Raw genomic sequence first — 21,974 nt, forward strand, 5'->3', positions numbered from 1 at the left:
CTCAGGAGGCGGCGGGCCCCGCCTGCCCCGCGCGCAGCCGCTGGGTCCTAAAGCCCTTAGGACGACGCTTCTGTGGGAAACCTTCACATCTCTTCAAAAACCTGCAGCCCCGCGGGACCCGGAATTGGGATCAGGATGCCTTTCCAGCCCGGGCTCTGTTTTCTGGACCTAAATAACGCCGAATCCCTCAAAGGATCAGCGTTTCCGGTCACTTAAAAAAAAATAAGCAGAGACCGCAGATGCTTTTCAAAGTGCAAGTATATCGTCACGCACCCGGAATGTACCTTTTCACCCGACCAAGTCTGAAGCATTGCTTCCAAGGTGAAAGAGCATCATGGTAATCCCTAAGAGCTAACGCTTTCCTTCCCAGAAAACCTACTTTCAAAAATATTGATATATTCCTTCATAACTGACTAATTCAGCCCGCTGAAGACCAAGACCTAATAAGGAAACGATTTTCTAGGCCACACGATACCTCCCTCTGCTTGCTGCTCTGTGCCACCCCCAAGACTAACACAATGCTCTTTCACTCATTGGATCGGTGACAGCCTTCTGGACATCAGGATGGGCTCAGCGACCCCTCCCTTTGTCGCTCAGAGCTTGAGCCTTCATTAAATCTCTACAACTCGAATTCTAACCTGTTCCATAAGAGATTGGACTTGAATAATTGTGAGATCCCTCTCCCCGCTGAAGTTAGGTGATTTCATCCATCTTCAGGCATCTCTGGCATTTTTCTATTTAGGAATATGATGGCAACACAAATAGAATGTGAAGATGCAAGAGGAATCAAGATAAAAAATGTAGAGAGAGAACATGAAGGACTGTTTTTCTTCATTCTTCTGTAGCATGGGAAAATCTATTTATAAGGGTTAAGGGGAGGTATTCAGCCCATAGCTGAGAAGTGCCAGGCCCATTCTCTAAAAGGATTACTAATATCTATTTATAGCACCGAGCAGGTCATCATGTTCTGGATCAAGATACACACACTGTCACAAGTACAGAATAGGCAGCCACACTCCATAAAGTATGCATTTGATATTTTATTTGACACCATCTTAACTTTTAAAGGAAAAATTAACTTGTAGCTTAAAATTATGTTAGAGCACACTCAATATTTAGCATTAGATTTTATTTTTAAGGCAAAGGATTATCACAGGTTTTATATTAAGTAGACTGTACATAAACAGGCAGGGTGTGATAAGCCAATAAATAACATTGCTTTAAACACTATAGAGTCCAGTTTATGGTGTATTATTTTCTAACAGTACAAAACTAATACAGAAAATACATTTGGAAAGATCACAGTGTTTAGAACATTGTATAACAGCAGTTTTAAAGACAGTAAGGTGCATCTCTAAGCTTCTGACTCAACCCTGCTTCCAGAGAATTCATTATACCATGCACTGGCTGTAAGCAAATCCCCCATGTGAAGGGGAGGCGACATCAACTGACCTGTAGCACTTCCCCCGCCAGGAACAACCAATAACAAAAGCTAAAATCCGATGAGCATTGATTGGCAAGTTGATCCTGTTCAGCCAGGCACCAGCTAACTTGCCCCAGTGACCATGTCTTTGTGTATTAAGTGTTTGCCATTTTGTCCTTGAGAATAATGTATGTATTCGAGCTTGTGATTGCTAGTTTCTCTGTCAAATACCTAACTGGATTGTGACTAAAGATCAATTGAATGTCATGTATTGCATTATACTTTCTTGCTCTGACTGAAATACCCATTATTTTCTTGAAATATTAAGTACACAATAACAGACTTCTAGAAAGTGGGTTTTTTGGCATAATAATATGTAATATACCAGAATACTTGAGAATTTGGTTTTATTATAAAATACAGTACTACAACATTTTGTGATATAGCAAAATATCTGACACAATGTTTGCTCTAAATTTAGATGTAACTGCTACAAATGTCTTTGAAAGCGCCTCAAAGTAGCCCTAAAGGAATATAATAATTAGCAATGGGTTGTAAAACCTTTTGTAGAACCAAAAAGAAAAAAAAAGGCATTTTTGAATAAGTCTCTCATTTTGTGTGCAAGGCTTTCAAAATTTTAGTTATATACAACATATAACTGGTGTTGGATTTAATGCTATTGGAAATTAGGCTTTTAAAGTCATAATAACTGATCTGTGTTATTTGGTGTATTTTAAAATAAATTTATGTTTTTAACTCTGCATGTGTGCTGAGGCAAATGCATTGTAAAAAGAGTACAATTTTATTAATACTACTAATTTATTGAGCAGTTCTTCAAAATTCAGTAATACCTTAAATCATGCATGCGTGCAAAATCGCTTCAGTCATGTCTGACTCTTTGCAACCCCATGGACTGTGGCCCACCAGGCTCCTCTTTCCATGGGACTCTCCAGGCAAAAATACTGGAGTGGGTTGCTGTGCTCCCCTCCAGGGGATCTTCCCTACCCAGGGATTGAACCCAAGTCTCTTGAATTATTGTATGTATTCATTCCTAAATACAGTTAGGAATAAGCAGTTCTATTCTATTGACAGATTATTCTTTTTTATCCCCCCAAATAATTAAGGAATTACACTAGTTTACTAGTGATTGTGAAATGTAGCATTTACAGAGGTGAGCTTTTTTCTCCAATGATACCACCATATTTCTGTAAGTATCATGAATCGTGTAAAATCTTTTTGGTGAAGTAAATTCTGTTCACTTGGGAAATGCACATTCCAAAACTAGCACGTGGTGTTTGACTATTCTCTAGTATATGGCTTTGCAACCAAGTGACTTCCTCTAATAATTGGATTCTACTACAAAATCTATTTGAAAAATGTTAATTTAGTGCCATTAAATCCATGAGACTAATTCAGATTTCCTTTCCAAGTAGAGCTCCAACACATGTTCAAAATTGGGAAGGCTGTTACCTTTTTTGAGAATGGACTGCTCTTCCAAATCAGACAGATTCTAAAACCAAACTTCTGCACTTAGAATGTCCCCCTCCTACATCTGGAAAGTCTATATAAAACCTCATGGTATATAATCTTCATTTTCAAGAGCAAAGGAATTCTACTGCTACTAGAGTCTTCAGAAGACATCTCTAATATTGAAATACTAAAGTCCAAAAAAAAAAAGTCCTCTAAAAAAGAGGCAAAACGGATCATTTAATCTTATTTAAATACATCCATATAGAAGGGTTACTACAGTCAACTTGGACCAAATCAAGCAGCAGAAGTTATTTAATTGGTAATTGCCACTTAAGCACAGATCGTAAAACAAAACTTATGGGGGCAGCATCAGACTTCCCACTCAAACAAAGGCAAAAAGATCACTTGCTGAAGGTTGACAGTTGTCAAGTATAGTGTATATCTTCTTCAAACTGATTGCTAAGTCACAACTACTTCACACACTTTACAATAACAGCACACACTAAAGCAAGTAAATGAACACCACACACAAAATATTTTTCAAGAAAGTATTAGCAGAAACAGTATTACTCTACTTATGAAACTGTATTCTATGTTTACACATATACACATTCTGATGTTTCTCCCCTCATCTTGGTAGAACTCATCATTTCTGAAAGAATGAGAGGAAGGTATGTATTGGGGTACTTTCTGAAGATCTGTGTCCACATGCAAGACATTACAGCCATCTGCTGGTTTCAGCTTAGTAGGTGGTTCTAGAACAAGAAGACATATCTTAGCTCTTGGGTGATTCTGAATACAAAGAATAAGTAGAGATAGGCTCCAAAGAGAATGGAGAAGGAAGGGAAAACACAAAGTTTTTCTCAGGCAGAGACCTTGTGGCAATTTCCAGAATTCTTTTTCCCAGAAGTGTAATAAAGAATGACCTTACATCTTTGTGAGGGCAAGATAATTGGTAGGGATTAATACTCAGGGACATTGTTCTGGTATCTTTAATGTGATGTGGGGAGGGGGAGGGGTGTTAAAACACCTCTGCAGAAAAATAAATATTATAAGCATACCATAAACATATGATGCCAGATTAACCATGTTTTTATAGTGGTAGTTGGGTAACCACCACCACCCAGAAGTGGAACCTTATAAACACAGAACTCAACAGCTGCACACCGGTTTCTTTATCCAGAAGAATTTTTTCAGAGTCTATGACATGTTAGTGTACCACGGAAATCTCCAAAAAGGGGATAAAAGAATAGAACGCCCTTAACTTATTTCATCACTGAATCTATGTTTTTCACAGGGCAGCTCTTGGTCCTAGTTTCCTGCACACGGGGAAACACTGCAGTACTCAAGTAACATGTAGTGTTTGGTTTCCATTTTCTCTTATAACGACAAAAATACACATGCCCTCTAGGAGGACCTTCTCAATCCTGAGGGACAGCAGTGGGATGCTAGCCCTACTGTCCAATGCAACAGCCAACCCACATGTGGCTCTTGAGCACTTGAAATGTGGCCAGTCTGATTTGAGGTGTACAGTAAGTGTCCAACACACACCAGGTTTTTAAAAGTTAATACCCCCAAATGTTAAATATCTCATTAATAACTATATTGATTACATGTTGAAATGATAATATTTTGGGTAGGCTAAGTGGAATCAACTACACCATTAAAATTAATTTCACCCTTTCTTTTGCATTTTTAATGGAGCTACTAGAAAATTTTTAAACTACATATGTGGCTCACACTTGCAGCTCTGTTTGTGAAACTCACATCTGTTCTCATCTACGAGATGGCTACTAATGCCTTTAACCCGGCAGCAGAAGTTGTATGAAAGTGGTGCTTAAGATAGACACTCAAATATAACTAGGGCCCTCGTTAATTATGTGCTAATTGATTAGAGAGCAGTTAACACACAATGAAGAGCCACTCATTAATTAGTTTATCCTTGCATATATCTGTTCACTCAGATACATCTAAGAGCTAAATATTGGGTTTTATTTCATATGTGATTTTCATTCTCTGTCAGTCTCTTGCTCTCTTACATATACATACACAACACAGACAGACAGACACACAAACTATTTTCTACACAGACTAAGAAAAGCCAAACAGGAAACAAACAGGAAGTCCTTGCAAACTGTGTTTTTAAAGAGTGTGACAGTCCAGCCTCGTGTATGTGTATCTTTTCTCCCTTTCTCTCTCTCCTTCCTGAATATTCTACATGGAGAAGATAGGCAAGAAAAGAAAGGGCCATCTGCTTTTTAAACCATGCTATTTACCACCACCACCCCTCCCCACAAAGAATAAAAACGTGGATGATTTAGTTTTCATTTTAAAGGATTTTTTTCAAATTCAGTTCAGAGGGGTAATGGGTACACACAAAGGCCAAAGAAGGTGCAGGAAGTTCTGCAGATAAGGGACTTTGGCATTTGTGGAGAAGTCCATGTGCAAACGACAAGGTTTAGGACTTTAAAGAAAATAAAAACAAGTATATTTTCCACCACAAAGGCATCATTCATCAGGCATCAGTTCATTAGCACTTGTAATTAAAGAAACAAGGAGAGAGAGGGCACCCCTAGTATGAGATTTATGATCATGTGGGAGGCCCAGATGTTTAATGTAGCATGAACTTTGTTGTTTTTTCCCAGAGCAGTACAAATAAAATGGCTAGGTTTCTTTATGGAGGAGAGGCAGGATAAACGCAGTCACCCTTCTCCTCTCATGAACAGCTGTACCCAGAGTGGGCTATCTCAAACTGCAGAATGGGCCCAACTCCTGCTGCTGCTGACCTTGAGGTCAGCCCTTCCATCCGGAGGGGACTCCAGCCTTCCTGGGCCTGGAGCTCTTAGCTACCAACTGATACGGATGGAAGAGATAAGGAGAAAGCTGCCCTGCCATCTCAGGCGAAAGGAGGTCACATGATTAAGCAGACACAGAAAAACAAAAAACCAACATATCAGAATGTACTATTTAAAGAGAAGGAGGACAAGAAGTTGCTCGATTAGGGGTGGTATGGGATTAGAGGTCCTAGGAAGCAATAAAACCCATGAGTAAGATGACTGGTTTTAAGCAGCACCAAACATGCCTCCACAACTCACACTGAGATGCTAAGCTTTCTCCCACCCAATCTTTGCCTGCCTTCTCATTGGCTTTCCTTGCCAAGTTTATGCCATGATCACCCAGCCTTGGTGAATATGAGGCCTAGTCATTTCGCTCTTCATTTAGGATAGTGCTGAATAAATAACCCAGGCCCCTAAAGGAAGGCCTTCTGTGCCATGAGAGTATATTTCTATCGCTCTAAGTCATGCAATACTGAGGCCTGAATTAAAGTGCAAACCAGGCTCAACTCCAAATTACCTTATCCCCCAGTTCATGTTTGCTCTGCAGACCTAACCAGTAGCTCCTTTTCTTGAGTTACTGGCACTGTAATCCTTTGTTTCCAGAGAGCAAAATAAATATTTGCATTAAAAGGAGCTCCCTCTTAACCAGCCTATTCCTACGTACTCAGCCCAGTGAATCAGAACTTTCTGAGGCACAAATGCTATAGACAGGACTGGTTCTAGAATACAAAAAACATACTTTGTTTTTACCCAGCAAGTGATCCAGACTCCGAGCACTGCATCACTAGGAGATTCCATTTGGCCGAAGTGCTCATTTGAAGTCATAATTGAGCATGATTTTCTATGTTCTTAGTAGGTACTTAAAATATAGCTTCCCTTTTAAACATATAAAGGACCTGCCCATTATAAAACTCTCTTGCGTGCGTGCTCAGTCACTTCAGTCATGTCCGACTCTTTCTGACCCCATGAACTGTAGACCACCAGGTTCCTCGGTCCATGGGATTCTCCTGGCAAGAATGCTGGAGTGGGTTGCTGTGTCCTCCTACAGGGTATCTTCTCAACCCAGGGATCAAATCTGCGTCTTCTACATTGCAGGCAGATTCTTTACCGCTGAGCTACCGGGGAAGCCCATAAAGCTCTCTTACATCCATTTTATCATTGACCACCCTGTGAGGTGGAAAGGATGATGGTGATGATTATAGTGGCCCATGGAGCAAGAGTTTAAAATTTCCAAAATAGGACTCTTTGCATTACTAATGTTTTTTTTTTCTTTTTAACCATTGTTCCCTTAAACAGTAATAAATCACAAACATATTTTTTGCACTAAAATTTTTGAGATTTGCTCTCTACAGAAGTTGAACAATTCGAGCACAATCTTCATTAAAATCTTAAATGTGTCAAAAGAAAGTTAAAGATCCAAATTGCCAAGGAAAAGTTCAAATTTAGGATGGGCCAAGAAAATGACTGTTTCTTGAGTTATCAGAAAGTAAATACTATTATCTTAATAGCATAGTCAATCATCTAAAGCACGGTGGAATATATGCTGTCAAACCTCTGTTCTCTGTTACCAAGGTACAAATGGAAAAAAAAAATCTGATGACTAAAATGCGATTAGGCAAAATAAAAATACATTGCGGAGGTGTGAAAGAGAAGGTACATAATTGTGTTAATGAAACAAAACACATAGAGTTGAAATATTTTCTGATGCTTCCCGTTTGCCAAATATTGGGTTGGCCAAAAAGTTCAAAAACCCAAACAAACTTTTTGGCCAACCCAGTATAAGGCATTCTCTCCCATTGTTGAGAAATTCTTTTAACCTATCCTCAAATATTTCCACAGTTATCTTCAAGATTTATAATTATTCATGCCCACATATAGTAAATAATATTATATTCTTTGCAGCCAAAGATGGAGAAGCTCTATACAGTCAACAAAAACAAGACCAGGAGCTGACTGTGGCTCAGATCATGAACTCCTTATTACCAAATTCAGACTTAAATTGAAGAAAGTACGGAAAACCGCTAGACCATTCAGGTATGACCTAAATCAAATCCCTTATGATTATACAGTGGAGGTGAGAAATAGATTTAAGTGCCTAGATCTGATAGATAGAGTGCCTGATGAACTATGGAATGAGGTTCGTGACATTGTACACGAGACAGGGATCAAGACCATCCCCAAGGAAAAGAAATGCAAAAAAGCAAAATGGCTGTCTGAGGAGGCCTTACAAATAGCTGTGAAAAGAAGAGAGGCAAAAAGCAAAGGAGAAAAGGAATGATATAAGCATCTGGATGCAGAATTCCAAAGAATAGCAAGAAGAGATAAGAAACCCTTCTTCAGTGATCAATGCAAAGAAATAGAGGAAAACAATAGAATGGGAAAGACTAGAGATCTTTTCAAGAAAATTAGAGATACCAAGGGAACATTTCATGCAAAGATGGGCTCGATAAAGGACAGAAATGGTATGGACCTAACAGAAGCAGAAGATATTAAGAAGAGGTGGCAAGAATACACGGAAGAACTGTACAAAAAAGATCTTCACGACGAAATCATGATGGTGTGATCACTCACCTAGAGCCAGACATCTTGGAATGTGAAGTCAAGTGGGCCTTAGAAAGCATCACTATGAACAAAGCTAGTGGAGGTGATGGAATTCCAGTTGAGCTGTTTCAAATCCTGAAAGATGATGCTGTGAAAGTGCTGCACTCAATATGCCAGCACATTTGGAAAACTCAGCAGTGGCCACAGGACTGGAAAAGGTCAGTTTTCATTTCAATTCCAAAGAAAGGCAATGCCAAAGAATGCTCAAACTACTGCACAATTGCACTCATCTCACACGCTAGTAAAGTAATGCTCAAAATTCTCCAAGCCAGGCTTCAGCAATACGTGAACCGTGAACTCCCTGATGTTCAAGCTGGTTTTAGAAAAGGCAGAGGAACAAGAGATCAAATTGCCAACATCTGCTGGATCATGGAAAAAGCAAGAGAGTTCAAGAAAAACATCTATTTCTGTTTTATTGACTATGCCAAAGCCTTTGACTGTGTGGATCACAATAAACTGTGGAAAATTCTGAAAGCGATGGGAATACCAGACCACCTAACCTGCCTCTACAGAAATCTGTATGCAGGTCAGGAAGCAACAGTTAGAACTGGACATGGAACAACAGACTGGTTCCAAATAGGAAAAGGAGTACGTCAAGGCTGTATATTGTCACCCTGCTTATTTAACTTCTATGCAGAGTACATCATGAGAAATGCTGGACTGGAAGAAACACAAGCTGGAATCAAGATTGCCAGAAGTATCAATAACCTCATATATGCAGATGACACCACCCTTATGGCAGAAAGTGAAGAGGAACTAAAAAGCCTCTTGATGAAAGTGAAAGAGGAGAGCGAAAAAGTTGGCTTAAAGCTCAACATTCAGAAAACAAAGATCATGGCATCCAGTCCCTCACTTCATGGGAAATAGATGGGGAAACAGTAGAAACAGTGTCAGATTTTATTTTGGGGGCCTCCAAAATCACTGCAGATGGTGATTGCAGCCATGAAAGTAAAAGACGCTTACTCCTTGGAAGGAAAGTTATGACCAACCTAGATAGCATATTCAAAAGCAGAGAGAGACATTACTTTGCCAACAAAGGTCCATCTAGTCAAGGCTATGGTTTTTCCTGTGGTCATGTATGGATTTGAGAGTTGGACTGTGAAGAAGGCTGAGTGCCGAAGAATTGATGCTTCTGGACTGGGGTGTTGGAGAAGACTCTTGAGAGTCCCTTGGACTGCAAGGAGATCCAACCAGTCCCTTCTGAAGGAGATCAGCCCTGGGATTTCTTTGGAAGGAATGATGCTGAAGCTGAAGCTCCAGTACTTTGACCACCTCATGTGAAGAGTTGACTCATTGGAAAAGACTCTGGTGCTGGGAGGGATTGGGGGCAGGAGGAGAAGGGGACGACAGAGGATGAGATGGCTGGATGGCATCACGGACTCGATGGACGTGAGTCTGAGTGAACTCCGGGAGGTGGTGATGGACAGGAAGGCCTGGCGTGCTGCGATTCATGGGCTGGCAAAGAGTCGGACATGACTGAGCGACTGAACTGAACTGAATGCTAGTGGTGGTGAAAATACCCCTGTAGCCTTCAAGAGGTGACATACTTTAGCATTATTCGAAAAAGACTGTTACTACATAGACGGGAACACATTGCTTAGTTAAATAAGAAGTGACATGCCACACTTTTCTACAGCAACACTAAGTGTCTCTTTCCTCCTTCTTGGGAAAACAAGATAGAAGAGGACCTTCCCAAACCCTTAATTCTACTTTCTCAGGAAAATGAAAACTTTCCACAGGTTTAAGTGCTAAATAAGTTTATCTTTGTCTCTAATTACTGAGGCGTCAGTTCATAAAGACACAAACATGGCCTCTTCTTGAATTTGACAGACAAAAAGTTTGCCTTTTCACAACGACAACACAGTTACCCTACTGGACCTCCAAAGGGTGGGTGAGCAGAAATGTGTCCAGTTTTTCTCAAGTTCCTAGAAATGAAACTGGCATGTCGAGCTAGATTACCACTTCTTAGACCTCAGGTTTTAGGTCTTAAGGATGAAGGGTGGAAGGATCAGCAAACAGAAACAGAAGCCAACTTCTAGGGTATTTTGTTCACCGTTGTATCCCCAGGTTCTAGTCTAGAATATGGAATAAATACACATGGGAAGTGAAACCCTGAATCCAAATCCTTATTCTGCCCCTTTCTAACTGTGAGACTTTGAATCAGTTATGTAAATCACCTCGAAGGGTTGCTGGATGATGAAAAAAAGCATGCATTTCTAAAGCCCTGTATATTGAATGCTTATTGTGGTCAGCCTATAGGGGTCAAATGAAATGAATTTATATCCAAATGGTGAAAAGCAGGTACTGCTATCATTTCAAAAGGAGACTACTGTGTAGAAGGCATTTTGTCTTAAGGCTTTCTGAGAGGTCCTTGACCATTCAATTCTTGAAAGAACATCTAGAACCCAACTCTGGGAGTCACCTGCAAGTTGCTGTTTATGTGGTACTGCCCCATTCTGCGTATCTTCAAAGATGAACAACTGAGGGCAATTTTATATACTTACATCTGAGGATGGGAAAAGGAAACAATGAGCTGAAAAGGTATGTGCTTTTCAAAACCACTGTCTTAGCTTGCTCTGATGAACGCACACATAACAAAGTCATAAAATATATGAAGACAGTTCTTACCGTTCTTCAGTCCCAGATTCTTTGAGAATCTTGTAAATGCTAGAGATCTTTCCAGATAAAAAGTGTGTGCATGCACGCACACACACATTTTTAGGCAACAGAGTATTCCCCAACTCCTCCCAAAGTTCATCTATAAATCAAGAAGTTGGAAGTACTGAACGAAGTAAGTGCTTACATTTACATGGGGACAGATGTATTGTCGTTGTTCAGTTGCTCAATCATGTCCAACTCTTTGCGACCCTATAGACTGTAGCCCGCCAGGCTCCTCTGTCCACGGAATTTCTCAGGCAAGAATACTGGAGTGGGTTGCCATTTCCTTCTCCGGATGTATATATTCATCTATCCCCATGTAAACCAAAGTGCCTACTGATACATATATATTCTACATCTATCACGTATATTCAAATACTTAATGACTATTTAAATAACTGTGAAATCTTACAATGCATTCAATTTCCTCCTCATTCTGATATATGAAATTGCCAGTGCCCAAATTCTAGGAAAAGGATATACTCGTGTTCTGAGTATTGAAGTGACAGATGCTCCCACAGTGTTCTGGAAACCACTACTTATTTGAAATAGTTTTACAGCTTCTATGTGTTTACAGCAGGGCTGAATTTAATATGACAGCTTGGCTCAATGGATATTGTAGACAAATTCTAGTGGAGCCTGTGTCTTAGAGGAGATGATGATCAGCTGGGGAGTTTACGCATATCTTAATCTAATAGTATAAGATTGAGCAATGTTCTTTTCATAATCACTGGTCCCTTTCTAGGCCTGTGTGTGTCCCAGGGGACACAGTATTCCACCCAAGGCAGAAACAACCCACCTCCTTGGTGTTTACCCTCATCTTTGAGATGAGAGATTTTTGCCACAAGTATATTTTACAGTTCCGCTAATAGCTTCATTGAGATTACATAGGCATTTAAAAAATTACTAACAATAGACAGTACATAGCTTATGCTTCAGATTGAGAAAAACACTTGATAGCAACACCTGCTATGGTTTTTGCTAGCCTGTGAATTTTGTTATTCAAATTGAGCTTTCGGAAAGAAGAAGGAACCAGGAAAAGATATGCTCTAAGGCCTAAGGGAACTTGGAATTTGGGGGTTGAAACTAAGTTATGGTATGATTTTTTTAAAGTGCCTACGGTAATGATAAAAATAGATTCATAGGCAAATTTCTCCATTCATTAAAAATCATGAGTTTCAGTAAGTAAAGGCAAAGGACAACCAAGAGTTTCCCTTTTTGTCCTTTGGCAACCTGACCCATCCCTCCTAGCAGTTTTCAGCTGGGCAATGACTTTAGTTTTCTGATAGTCTTTATTTCTGAATTTAGGGGTGGAGGGCACCCACAAGTGGTCAAATTCTCTTTCCAATTGCAAAAGTATTTTTGGCATTTCATTGCCATAATCCACATCTCAATGTTGGTTTAAGGAGACAGATGATTTTTCTTTCCCTTTTTTCCTCTGATCTTTGGTGTTGCATCCATTTCCTGAACTGTTCCATCTCTAGGGGTTTTAGAAGAGTTGTGGTGTCTTTATGTTTGCATGTTCTCACACTGTTCTCCCTTCAACCTGGAATCATGTTGCCTTCTTCACCTGCCTGCTCCCTTCCTTCCTTCTGGTGGCAATGTTAAGGCTCATGGTTGTGATACCATTGAATGTGGCTTATGTGGAAACTGCCTCAGGTAATAGGCTCAGGAAATCTCGCGAACCTTCTTCAGGGCCATGATGGAACATGGAGCCTTCTAAACAAAGACGCTGAAGAGAGGGAACTCAGCCTGGTTGGGCTGCAGCAGATCGATCAGAAAGCACACGGTCCCAGAGAAGCCTTCATACAAGCTGTATATACTTTCAAGGACCCGGGAACCAGCCTTGAATTCCTCCGTAAATAAAAATTCAGCAAACCTAAGAAAAGAAGAAGATATGAACAGTTTTCATATGAGTGTCTCCATATTATTGACCCTGGGTTGCTTCATCCTCCTCTCTGATAAGTTCAAGTTTTAGCAGTATTCTCTTTACAGATGTATTAAGATTTTAAGAAGGCCTTCTCTGTTAAGAAATGGAGACACCATTATGCCATTGTGTATGTTCATAGCCTAGGTTGGCAAGAAAATTTGACTATTTTTGGCATTTGCAAAGCAAAGCACTTTCTGAGGATTTCATTCCTTCTGCCATCCAATAATTGAAAGTAAAAAAGACAGATAAGTAGCCATACTTTTATTTATCTTGAGTAGAAGCAAGCTGATATATGCCTGTGCCTTTAAAAAAGTAAATATGCTGTGTTTCTGCAGGCATATTATTTCTGAGCTAGGTTTCATTTATATGTGACACAGAGCAGAGACTATGAAAATAAATGGGCAAGATATTATACGATCTCTGCTTTAGGCAAACAAAAGAATAAGATGAATGGGAAAAGGCAAGCAACATTTTATAATCATGACATCAAACAGCAAACTCAGCTACAAGATAGATTATTTTTAGGACAACTGCCTTAAAAACAAATCACTGATGTCTAACTTCTCAATGAGAGTCTTTTTTTCTTTTACCTGTATTTGTCACAAAGCCTATTCAAATCATTTCTAACGAGTACCATTTTTAGTAGTTTACAGGTTTTAAAGTGCTGTCACCTCTTTACAGACTTGCTCTACCGATTCCCATCAACAAAAATAATCACCCGTTCAGAGGCTAGAGCTCACAGGTTGAAAAGGCCTGACAGCTGATTCTGCCATAAATTTAGATTATTGCTACTACATAGGGGGTCCTATGAAGAGTAATTACTTATTTGATCTTTTTCAGGCTCTTGGTATTATTGGCAGTAGCTTAAAATAAATGAGCAGGAAACATATTGCAATTTTGTTTGGGCAAATTTTTCTCTCAACTGTTTTCCTGAATATACAACAATTTTTAATAGAAGTCAAAATTTTAAACAGTAGAATAATGATGCATCTTAAGAGTTAATTCAAAATTTATAATTACACACTGAAACTTCCTGGTATAGCTACCTTTTTAGTGTTCTGTATCATTTGGCAATCTGGATTCATTATCAGAAAAAAAAAGTCTCCATATACATAAAGTAAAATACACAGGATTTCCAAGGAAATTAATTATATTAAAGTACAGTTAGCAGAATTTTTTTAAACCAAATTTGTGATACAATGATAAATGGATTCTTAATTAGCACATTAAATAACAAGATCTAGCAGTGGATCTAATAACTGCTGACATTTCTAACTAGTAATTAGAGCAAAATCCATTTCACAGTTTCTACAACAGTAGGAATAACATGAAAATATCTATGACTTCTACTGGTGACAGAGTCATGTCTACTGCAGACTCAGAATTGAAGGAAAAGCTACCTTTCAGTGTAAAATGTAATACTTTTCTCAAGTAAATTCACAAACCCTAGATTACAAAGTCCTGGGGCTTCCCCGGTGGCTCAGATTGTAAAGAATCTGCCTGCAATGTGGGAGACCTGGGTTCAACGCCTGGGTTGGGAAGATCTCCTAGAGAAAGGAATGGCAACTCACTCCAGTACTCTTGCCTGGAGAATTCCATGGACAGAGGAGCCTGGCAAGCTACAGTACACGGGGTCACAAAGAGTCAGACATGACTGAGTGACTAACACACAGACACACACACACACACACACAGACACACACAGACACACAAAGCCCTGGTGTGGTAGAAAGAGGAAGGGTTTTGGGGTTGGAATACCTAACTCTGATAATTTCAAGTTAGATGACCTTTAGCAGACTTCTTAATCTGACTTTAAAATGATGAAGTTGCAGAATTGCATAATATTATCTGTATAGATTAAAGATATCATATATTAGGGCTCTGGGCAAAGAGCAAGCATTCAATACACGGTAAATATGCATTTTTTCAAAATCATAGTATAGCAGAATATTTGTAAGATAGATAACCATTCCACTATATTTTAAGAGAAATGCACAGTTAATTTTGCTTCCTCATCTGACCTTTCCCCACTAGGGTTTGATGTATTTATTATACTACTGAAATCATACTTTGTATAATATTTAATATCCTATATTTTTAATCTAAAAATAACATGATAAATATTTTTGTGCTTTTCAAAATAACTTCTAAATGACATACAGCAATTTACAAAAGCATCAGCAATGTGTGAGAGTTGCAGTTTCACTGCACTCTGACCTATACTGCATGTTATCATATTAAAGTGAAAATGATTGTTTCCAAAATATACCCAATGGTGCAAAATTCAAACTAATCAATTCATTTTTCTAAGAAATTCTTTAAAAATAGAAGTCAGAATGGTAATTGTGGAACTAAAAAGAATTATAGATACATAGCATTACATATCAAAACCTATTGATTATGACTAAAATGGAACTCAGACGAAAAGTCATTGATCTGAGTTGTTGTTATAAAGATGGAAGGTATTCTAATTAAGCACTTTTAAAAAACTGTAGAGAATAACAAAGTAACAGGAATGAACACTGAAAAATAAAAAAAATAAAGGCAGAAAACAATTAATTAGGAAGCAAAAGAGAAAAACAAAAAGAATTAATAAAAACCAAAAGCCAGTTTCTTTAAAGGATAAACCACATAGACAAAATGCTGGTGCATCTGGGGAAAAACAGGGCTTCCCTCATAGCTCAGTTGGTCAAGAATCTGCCTATAATGAAGGAGACCACCGGTTGGGATTCCTGCGTTGGGAAGATTCCCTGGAGAAGGGAAGGGCAACCCACTCCAGTATTCTTGCCTGGAAAATCCCCATGGACAGCGGAGCCAGGCAGGCTACAGTTCATGGGGTCGCAAGAGTCGGACATGACTTAGAGACTAAACCACCACTGGGGAAAAACAAAAGCATTAGAAATGTGAAAGGGCATGTAATCACAGACATGGGAAATTTTAAATACCATGGAACTGTACTTTTAGATCTTTACGTCAAAGATTCAAAAAAAAAATCCATATGAACTAGATGCTTTGATAAGAGTTTGTGTGTGTTAGTTGCTCAGTCATGTCCAATTCTTTGCAACTCCATGGACTGTAGCCCGCCAGGCTCCTCTGTCCATGGAATTCTCCAGGCAAGAATATTGGAGTGGGTTGCCATTCCCTTCTCCAGGGGATTTTCCCAACCCAGGGATTGAACCCAGGTCTCAAACCCAGGTCTCCTGCATTGTAGGCAGAATCTTTCATTGAAATCCCAATCAAATGTCCACAGGCTTTTTTAACTTTTGAAAAACTGATTCTAAAATACAATTGGGGAACATGTGTGTGCCCGTGGCAGATTCATGTTGATGTGTGGCAGAACCAATACAATATTGCAAAGTAATTAGCCTCCAATTAAAATAAATAAATTTAAATTAAAAAAATACAATTGGAAGAATAAAAGAGAGAGTACAGCTAAGAAAAAATAGAAATAAATGAATAATGAAATAAGGTCCAGAAACAAACTCATACATTTATATAAATTCAGTCTGTGATAAATTTGGGATTTCAAATCATTGGAGTCAACAGACATTATGGGGAAGTTTCATTTTTTTATTAAAAAACACACAAATATTGTAAAGTAATTAGCCTCCAATGAAAATAAATAAATTTAAATTAAAAAAAACACAAAAAATGATTTTTAAAAAACACAAAGATAGACACCCATCTGACACTATTTTAAAAAGTAAGCTCTAAGCTAATGAAAGATTTAAAAGTTAAAGTAACTTTTAAATTGGTGGGAGAAATGGGCAAAGGGGTATAAATTTATTTTAAAAATTAAAATAAAATAATAAAAGTACTAAAAGCTCAATCATGTCTAACTCTTTGCAACCCCATGGACTGTAGCCTGCCAGGCTTCTCTGTCCAGGGAATTCTCCAGGCAAGAATACTGGAGTGGGTAGCCATTTCCTTCTCCAGGGGATCTTCCCAACCCAGGAATTATACCCAGATCTCCTGTATTGCAGGCAGCCTCTTTAGCATCTGAGCCACCAGGGAAGCCCAAAAGTACTAAAGGTCCATGTAAATTAACATTATTTTTTAATCTTAGAGTGGAAAATGTTTCTTTAAATATAACACAAAATCCAGAAATTTAAAAAATTTGACAGCTTTTTCAAGAGAGATACATAAAAATTTTGGTCTGACAAAAGACCATGAACTAAGCTGAAAGAAAAATGGCAAAGTAGAAAAATATTTATAGCATACATTGACAAAGAGTTACAGTACTCAAAATAAACATCATAACAGAAAAAAAAAATGGGCAAAAGATAAAGACAGTTTAAAAATACCTCTGGATTTAATGACTTCAATTTAAAAATTTTTCTGACAAGTGTACCAAGAGATATGTATTGGATATTTGGGACAATTTTGTTTGTTTTAGTAAAGACTGCACATACACTAAGTGTACATTACTTAAAGATTGGTTAAATTAATCATGGTACAACTATAATAAATAACTATATAGTCATTAAAACAATGAGCTAGATCTACACAAACTGAAATAAAGGGTGTCCCTTAACAATTGTTTATTTAAAATTATAAACTGCAAATAGTATGCATAGTAAAGTTACACATTCATAATTATAGGTTTTTATTAAAATATATTATATATACATAGATAAAGAACATACATTTATGCATAGAGAAATGTTTAGAATGATATAACTCAAATTTTTACTGATGATAACATTGAATACATATACTGCAGATACTCTGTGTCAGGCACTGTTCTAAATGATAAATGAGGACATTATGCTAAGTGAAATAAGCCAGGCACAAAAAGACAAATACTCCATGATAACACATGAGAAATCTACAACAGTTAAACTCATAGAAGTAGAGAATAGAATGAAGGTTGCCAAGGGTTGGGGTGGAGGAGGGGAAATGGGGAGTTTTTGATCAATGGGTAGAAAGTTTCTGTTATTGAAGTTGAGTAAGTTTCAGAGATCTGTTGTATAATACTGTGCCTGTAGCTAACAATATGGTACATTAAAAAATATGCTAAGAGAATAGAGCTCATATTAAGTGTTCTTACCACAATAAAAAAATCACAAATAGACATACTCCTTGGCCCAGTAATTCCACTTCTAGGGATTTACCTTACAGATATGGTAGCTAGGATGGTAAAGAATCTGCCTGCAATGCAGGAGACCCAGGTTTGATGCCTGGGTCGGGAAGATCCCCTGGAGAAGGGAATGGCAACCCACTCCAGTATTCTTGCCTGGAAAATCCCATGGATAGAGGAGCCTGGCAGGCTGCAGTACATGGGGTTGCAAAGAGTCAGACACGACTGAGCAACTAACACACTTTCATACCCATAGGTGAACATCATGATATATGTACAAGATTATTCATCATAGCATTTTAAGTAATGCAAAACACTGGAAAGAATCCAAACTGCCCTCCTGGCTTGTTCACAAGATGTAATACGACACAACAACAAAGATGAAAAGTCCTTTATTTACTGATTGAGGGTGATCACTCTGATAGCAAAATGCTACCATTTGTATCAAAAAAGAGGGACAAAATTTTACATATACACTTACCTGCTTATACACACACACACACACACACACATATACAGATATGTATAGCTCTGAGAAGGTAACTAAGATACTGGTAACTGTCTCTTGGGAAGTGAACTAAATTGCTAAAATGCACCGTGGAAATATCTGTGTTTACACTTTTAAAACTATGTGACTATTACTTGTTCTGAACATTAACTGGATTAACATTTGGAAAAACAAAAAAACATGCAAAGAAAGGCTGACCTTTGGGCTCGGTAGATGTATTTAGAGTTTCCGGTGAGCCGGTAGAGCAGCAGGAAGACATAGGCACTGCCAGCCACCCCATGGCAGATCCCTGGGCCCTTCTTTAGCAAGCCCTTCTGCCATGTGAGTTCCCCACACCGGATACATGTGTCCAGGTACTGTGGTTTCTTGGAAACCAGATAAGCTTTGGCAAACAGATAGGCAATTCCTGTAAAAACATCAGACATTAGAGGTGATTTTCAAGGCTTAATACTATACAGTGAAATTTCTTTAACTGGAAGAGGCCCACACATCAGGGTATTGGTAAAATATCCATTCTAATCAAGTAGGTCTAAGGTGGGGCCAGAGGTACTACATTTCTAACAATGACCCTTCCAGGGACAACATTTTAAGTAGCAAGGCTATAGAATCTTCTCCAAGGGAGTCTTATTGTACCTGTGAGATTTAAATTGTTTGAATTGTATGGTGATTATCAGTACCAAAAGAAAGAGCAACAAGCACCTAGTCAGATAAAATCCATAATTTGCAAATGGGTTAATATTTAATGACAAATACTCTGGTAAGCATTATGCATGTCTTGCTATTTTGGAAAGGCTAAATGTTTATACAGTTTGCCCATCCCCCCATGGACGTTCAGAATTTGTCATCTTAAAAGTATTTAAAACTATACACCTTTTCTTAAGAGACAAACTGGGAGTCCTTCCAAAAACAACAATGATTCCAGGTGACTTGGCCAAGACTCTGGCTTCAGCTGTGAAGTGAGGCCCTGCCACCTTGACTGTTTCAAAGAAAGATCATTCCTTCAACACTGCTCAACCAAGGCAATCTCCATTACACAGGCAGGAATGGAAACAAGAGAAGTGATAGCTATTAATAGAAACCATTTCCCTCACATTCCAGGTGCTCATATTGGGAGAGGAGATTTGTAGCCCAAGATCACTCTCTCCTGCCTTGCCTACCTTCTACAGAAAGTGGGACAGACTGGAATTTAGTAGATATTTGGACTAGCTCATCCATCAGGGTTATCTCTGCCTTCGTCTGTGACTGGCCTATTTTACAGCTGTGTAGAGACAGAAATTACCTTGTAGAAAACTGACAATAATGTAAATAATACCTGTCTCTAGAAACTTCACATTCTGTCCAATAGATGTTGAGTTGCCTTCCCTCAGTCTTTGTGCAAGCAGCTAGTTTTTGCATCTATTAAGCAAATTCATGTCAGCCTTCTTCATGGCCTAGAGATACGTCTGCTCTTTGGAGATTCCTTTGAGCCAGTTATAACACCTTTCTCTGGTTCCCTCGTTAATTTATGAATTAAATAAAATTGTTGACATGTTTATTTTATATTTGTCTGAGAGTCATGATTTTACTCTCTTTTAAATATGTATCTTTGGGGACTTCCCTGGAAGACCAGTGATTAAGACTCCATGCTTCCAATGCAGGGGGCATGGGTTCAATCCCTGGTTGGGGAACCAACATCCCACATGACTCACCATGTGGCAAAAAAGGAAAAAAAAAGGTATTCTTTAATACTCTCTGTGATGAACATCTAACAACAGGCTCTCCTCAGCCAGTGCTTTCCAGAGAACCACTGACAATGGTCACCTATAGCACTATCCTCCTTCAGTTTTAGGAAGAAAGTGTCATTTCCACAAAGAATGATTTTTAAAAGAATCTCACCTGGTTAATTATGCATTCATTCATTCACTGTATCCATTTATTTGAAAGTGTGCATTGATGATCTGCTGTATTCACAGCCCTAGGCAGGGCCAGCTTCATGGGGGGGGTGACTCGTATAGCCTCACAAAGGACCTCCAGGAGGGCCCCACCCTGTACTGAAGGCTCTGTTGTTGCCATCTTGAATTTCTTAATCCTTTTTCAAAAAGAGGTCTGCGTGTTTATTTTGTACTGGGTCCCCCAAATTATGTAGCCAGTTCTGGCCCTGGGCGATATAAAATAAATGATAACACAATGCCTGCCCTTCAAGAAGGCACTATCTAGAAAGGGAGAAAATAATATGTACTTGTGACAGATACTTAATAAGACACGCAGTTTACGATGATGTTGGGACATAAACTGAATGGCGTTAAAAATCATACTAGAGGGACCAGAAAAGTCTAAATTCCCTGAGGGAGACTGTGAAGGGAAGCTTTGCTAGAAGTCAGGCTTTCTCCAGAACTGTGTAGGATACATAGGAAACTGCAGGCTGGAGGAGAGGGGGAGAGAGCATTCCAGGATTCAAATCAGCAAGGGCAAAGATTCTAAGCCATGATAAACAAGTCACATGGAGACCAGTGGGGCAGCGTGTTCTAAGCAACAGGACAATGGAAGGGTAGATTGCGTCCACATTTGGGATGATTTTACAAGTCCAATTGGGCACCTTGGAATGTATTTGTGGGTGGTAGGGAACCAGTGGGAGTGTTTTGTTGTGAATATTTTGGTTTATCTTTTTAATGATGATTACTGCTATAGACAAAATGCCCCACTGTGCAGTCAACCAAGACTTGAAGAAGGGCAATAGGGCAGCCATGAGCTGAGCATGTCGGCAGAAAGATGACAAAGAGGCTAATGAAAGAGACAGCTCACAGGCTTGGTGGCTGCTTAGATATTAGTTAAGTATCTACTATATACCAGGACAGTAGTAGGTGCTGAGATTTTTAAAAGCCCCTCCTTTCATAGTCTTTACAACCTAACTGGGGGCATTCATTAAGCCATGTGAGGGAAAAGCAAGGCATTGCGGAAGCACACAGGAAAGCTCCTAACTCACATGTGGAGGGAGGAAAGACCCACGAGGAATGTGACACCATCTAACCCAGGTACTGAAGGTGAACCGGAAGCCCTTGGTGCTCTATCAGATCCCTTTTCTTTACCAGCAGGTGCCCCATCTCCCAGCTGCCGCGAGTTGGCTGCTGACAAAACTGATAGCTTCCCTCTTCTTGGGGGATATACCCTCAGCCAAATGGGAGGCTATGCAATGCACCCCCACCCCCAAGCAATTTTGGCCAATGACTAACAGACATATAGGTCAGCTCCCTCTGCTTTAAGGTGGACCAACTCTGCAGTGTAATTTGTGGTTCTTAGCTCCTCACCTCCAGAATCCAGGTGAAGCTCTTGTCTAGGTGAGACAGAGAGCCCTTGGCCACCCAGCTCCTACTCTGTCCCCTGGCCATTCCTCCCCCTCTCCCTCTGTGGAGCTTTTCACTTCAGTAAAACCAAACCACCCCCATGGTTCCCCTCCTTCACCATGTTGGCTCCATGCCTCTGACTTTTCT

At 39.1% G+C, this 21,974-nt stretch overlaps 1 protein-coding gene across 1 annotated transcript in view; it reads right to left on the reverse strand.

Moving 5' to 3' along the window:
* Nucleotides 1–1,020: 1,020 nt before the first annotated feature.
* The window catches only part of LANCL3 (LanC like 3), a 125,267-nt gene continuing 104,313 nt past the window's right edge, over nt 1,021–21,974 (reverse strand). The window contains exons 4-6 of the mRNA XM_040266322.1: nt 18,706–18,913; nt 12,676–12,868; nt 1,021–3,648 (exon numbers count right to left, since the gene is read on the reverse strand). Coding sequence (XP_040122256.1) covers nt 12,709–12,868; nt 18,706–18,913 — 368 coding nt within the window. The 3' untranslated portion in view covers nt 1,021–3,648; nt 12,676–12,708. The remainder of the gene's footprint in view (nt 3,649–12,675; nt 12,869–18,705; nt 18,914–21,974) is intronic.

Source organism: Oryx dammah, unplaced genomic scaffold (assembly GCF_014754425.2).
Source record: "Oryx dammah isolate SB20612 unplaced genomic scaffold, SCBI_Odam_1.1 HiC_scaffold_23, whole genome shotgun sequence".
In the NCBI taxonomy this organism is placed as follows: domain Eukaryota; kingdom Metazoa; phylum Chordata; class Mammalia; order Artiodactyla; family Bovidae; genus Oryx; species Oryx dammah.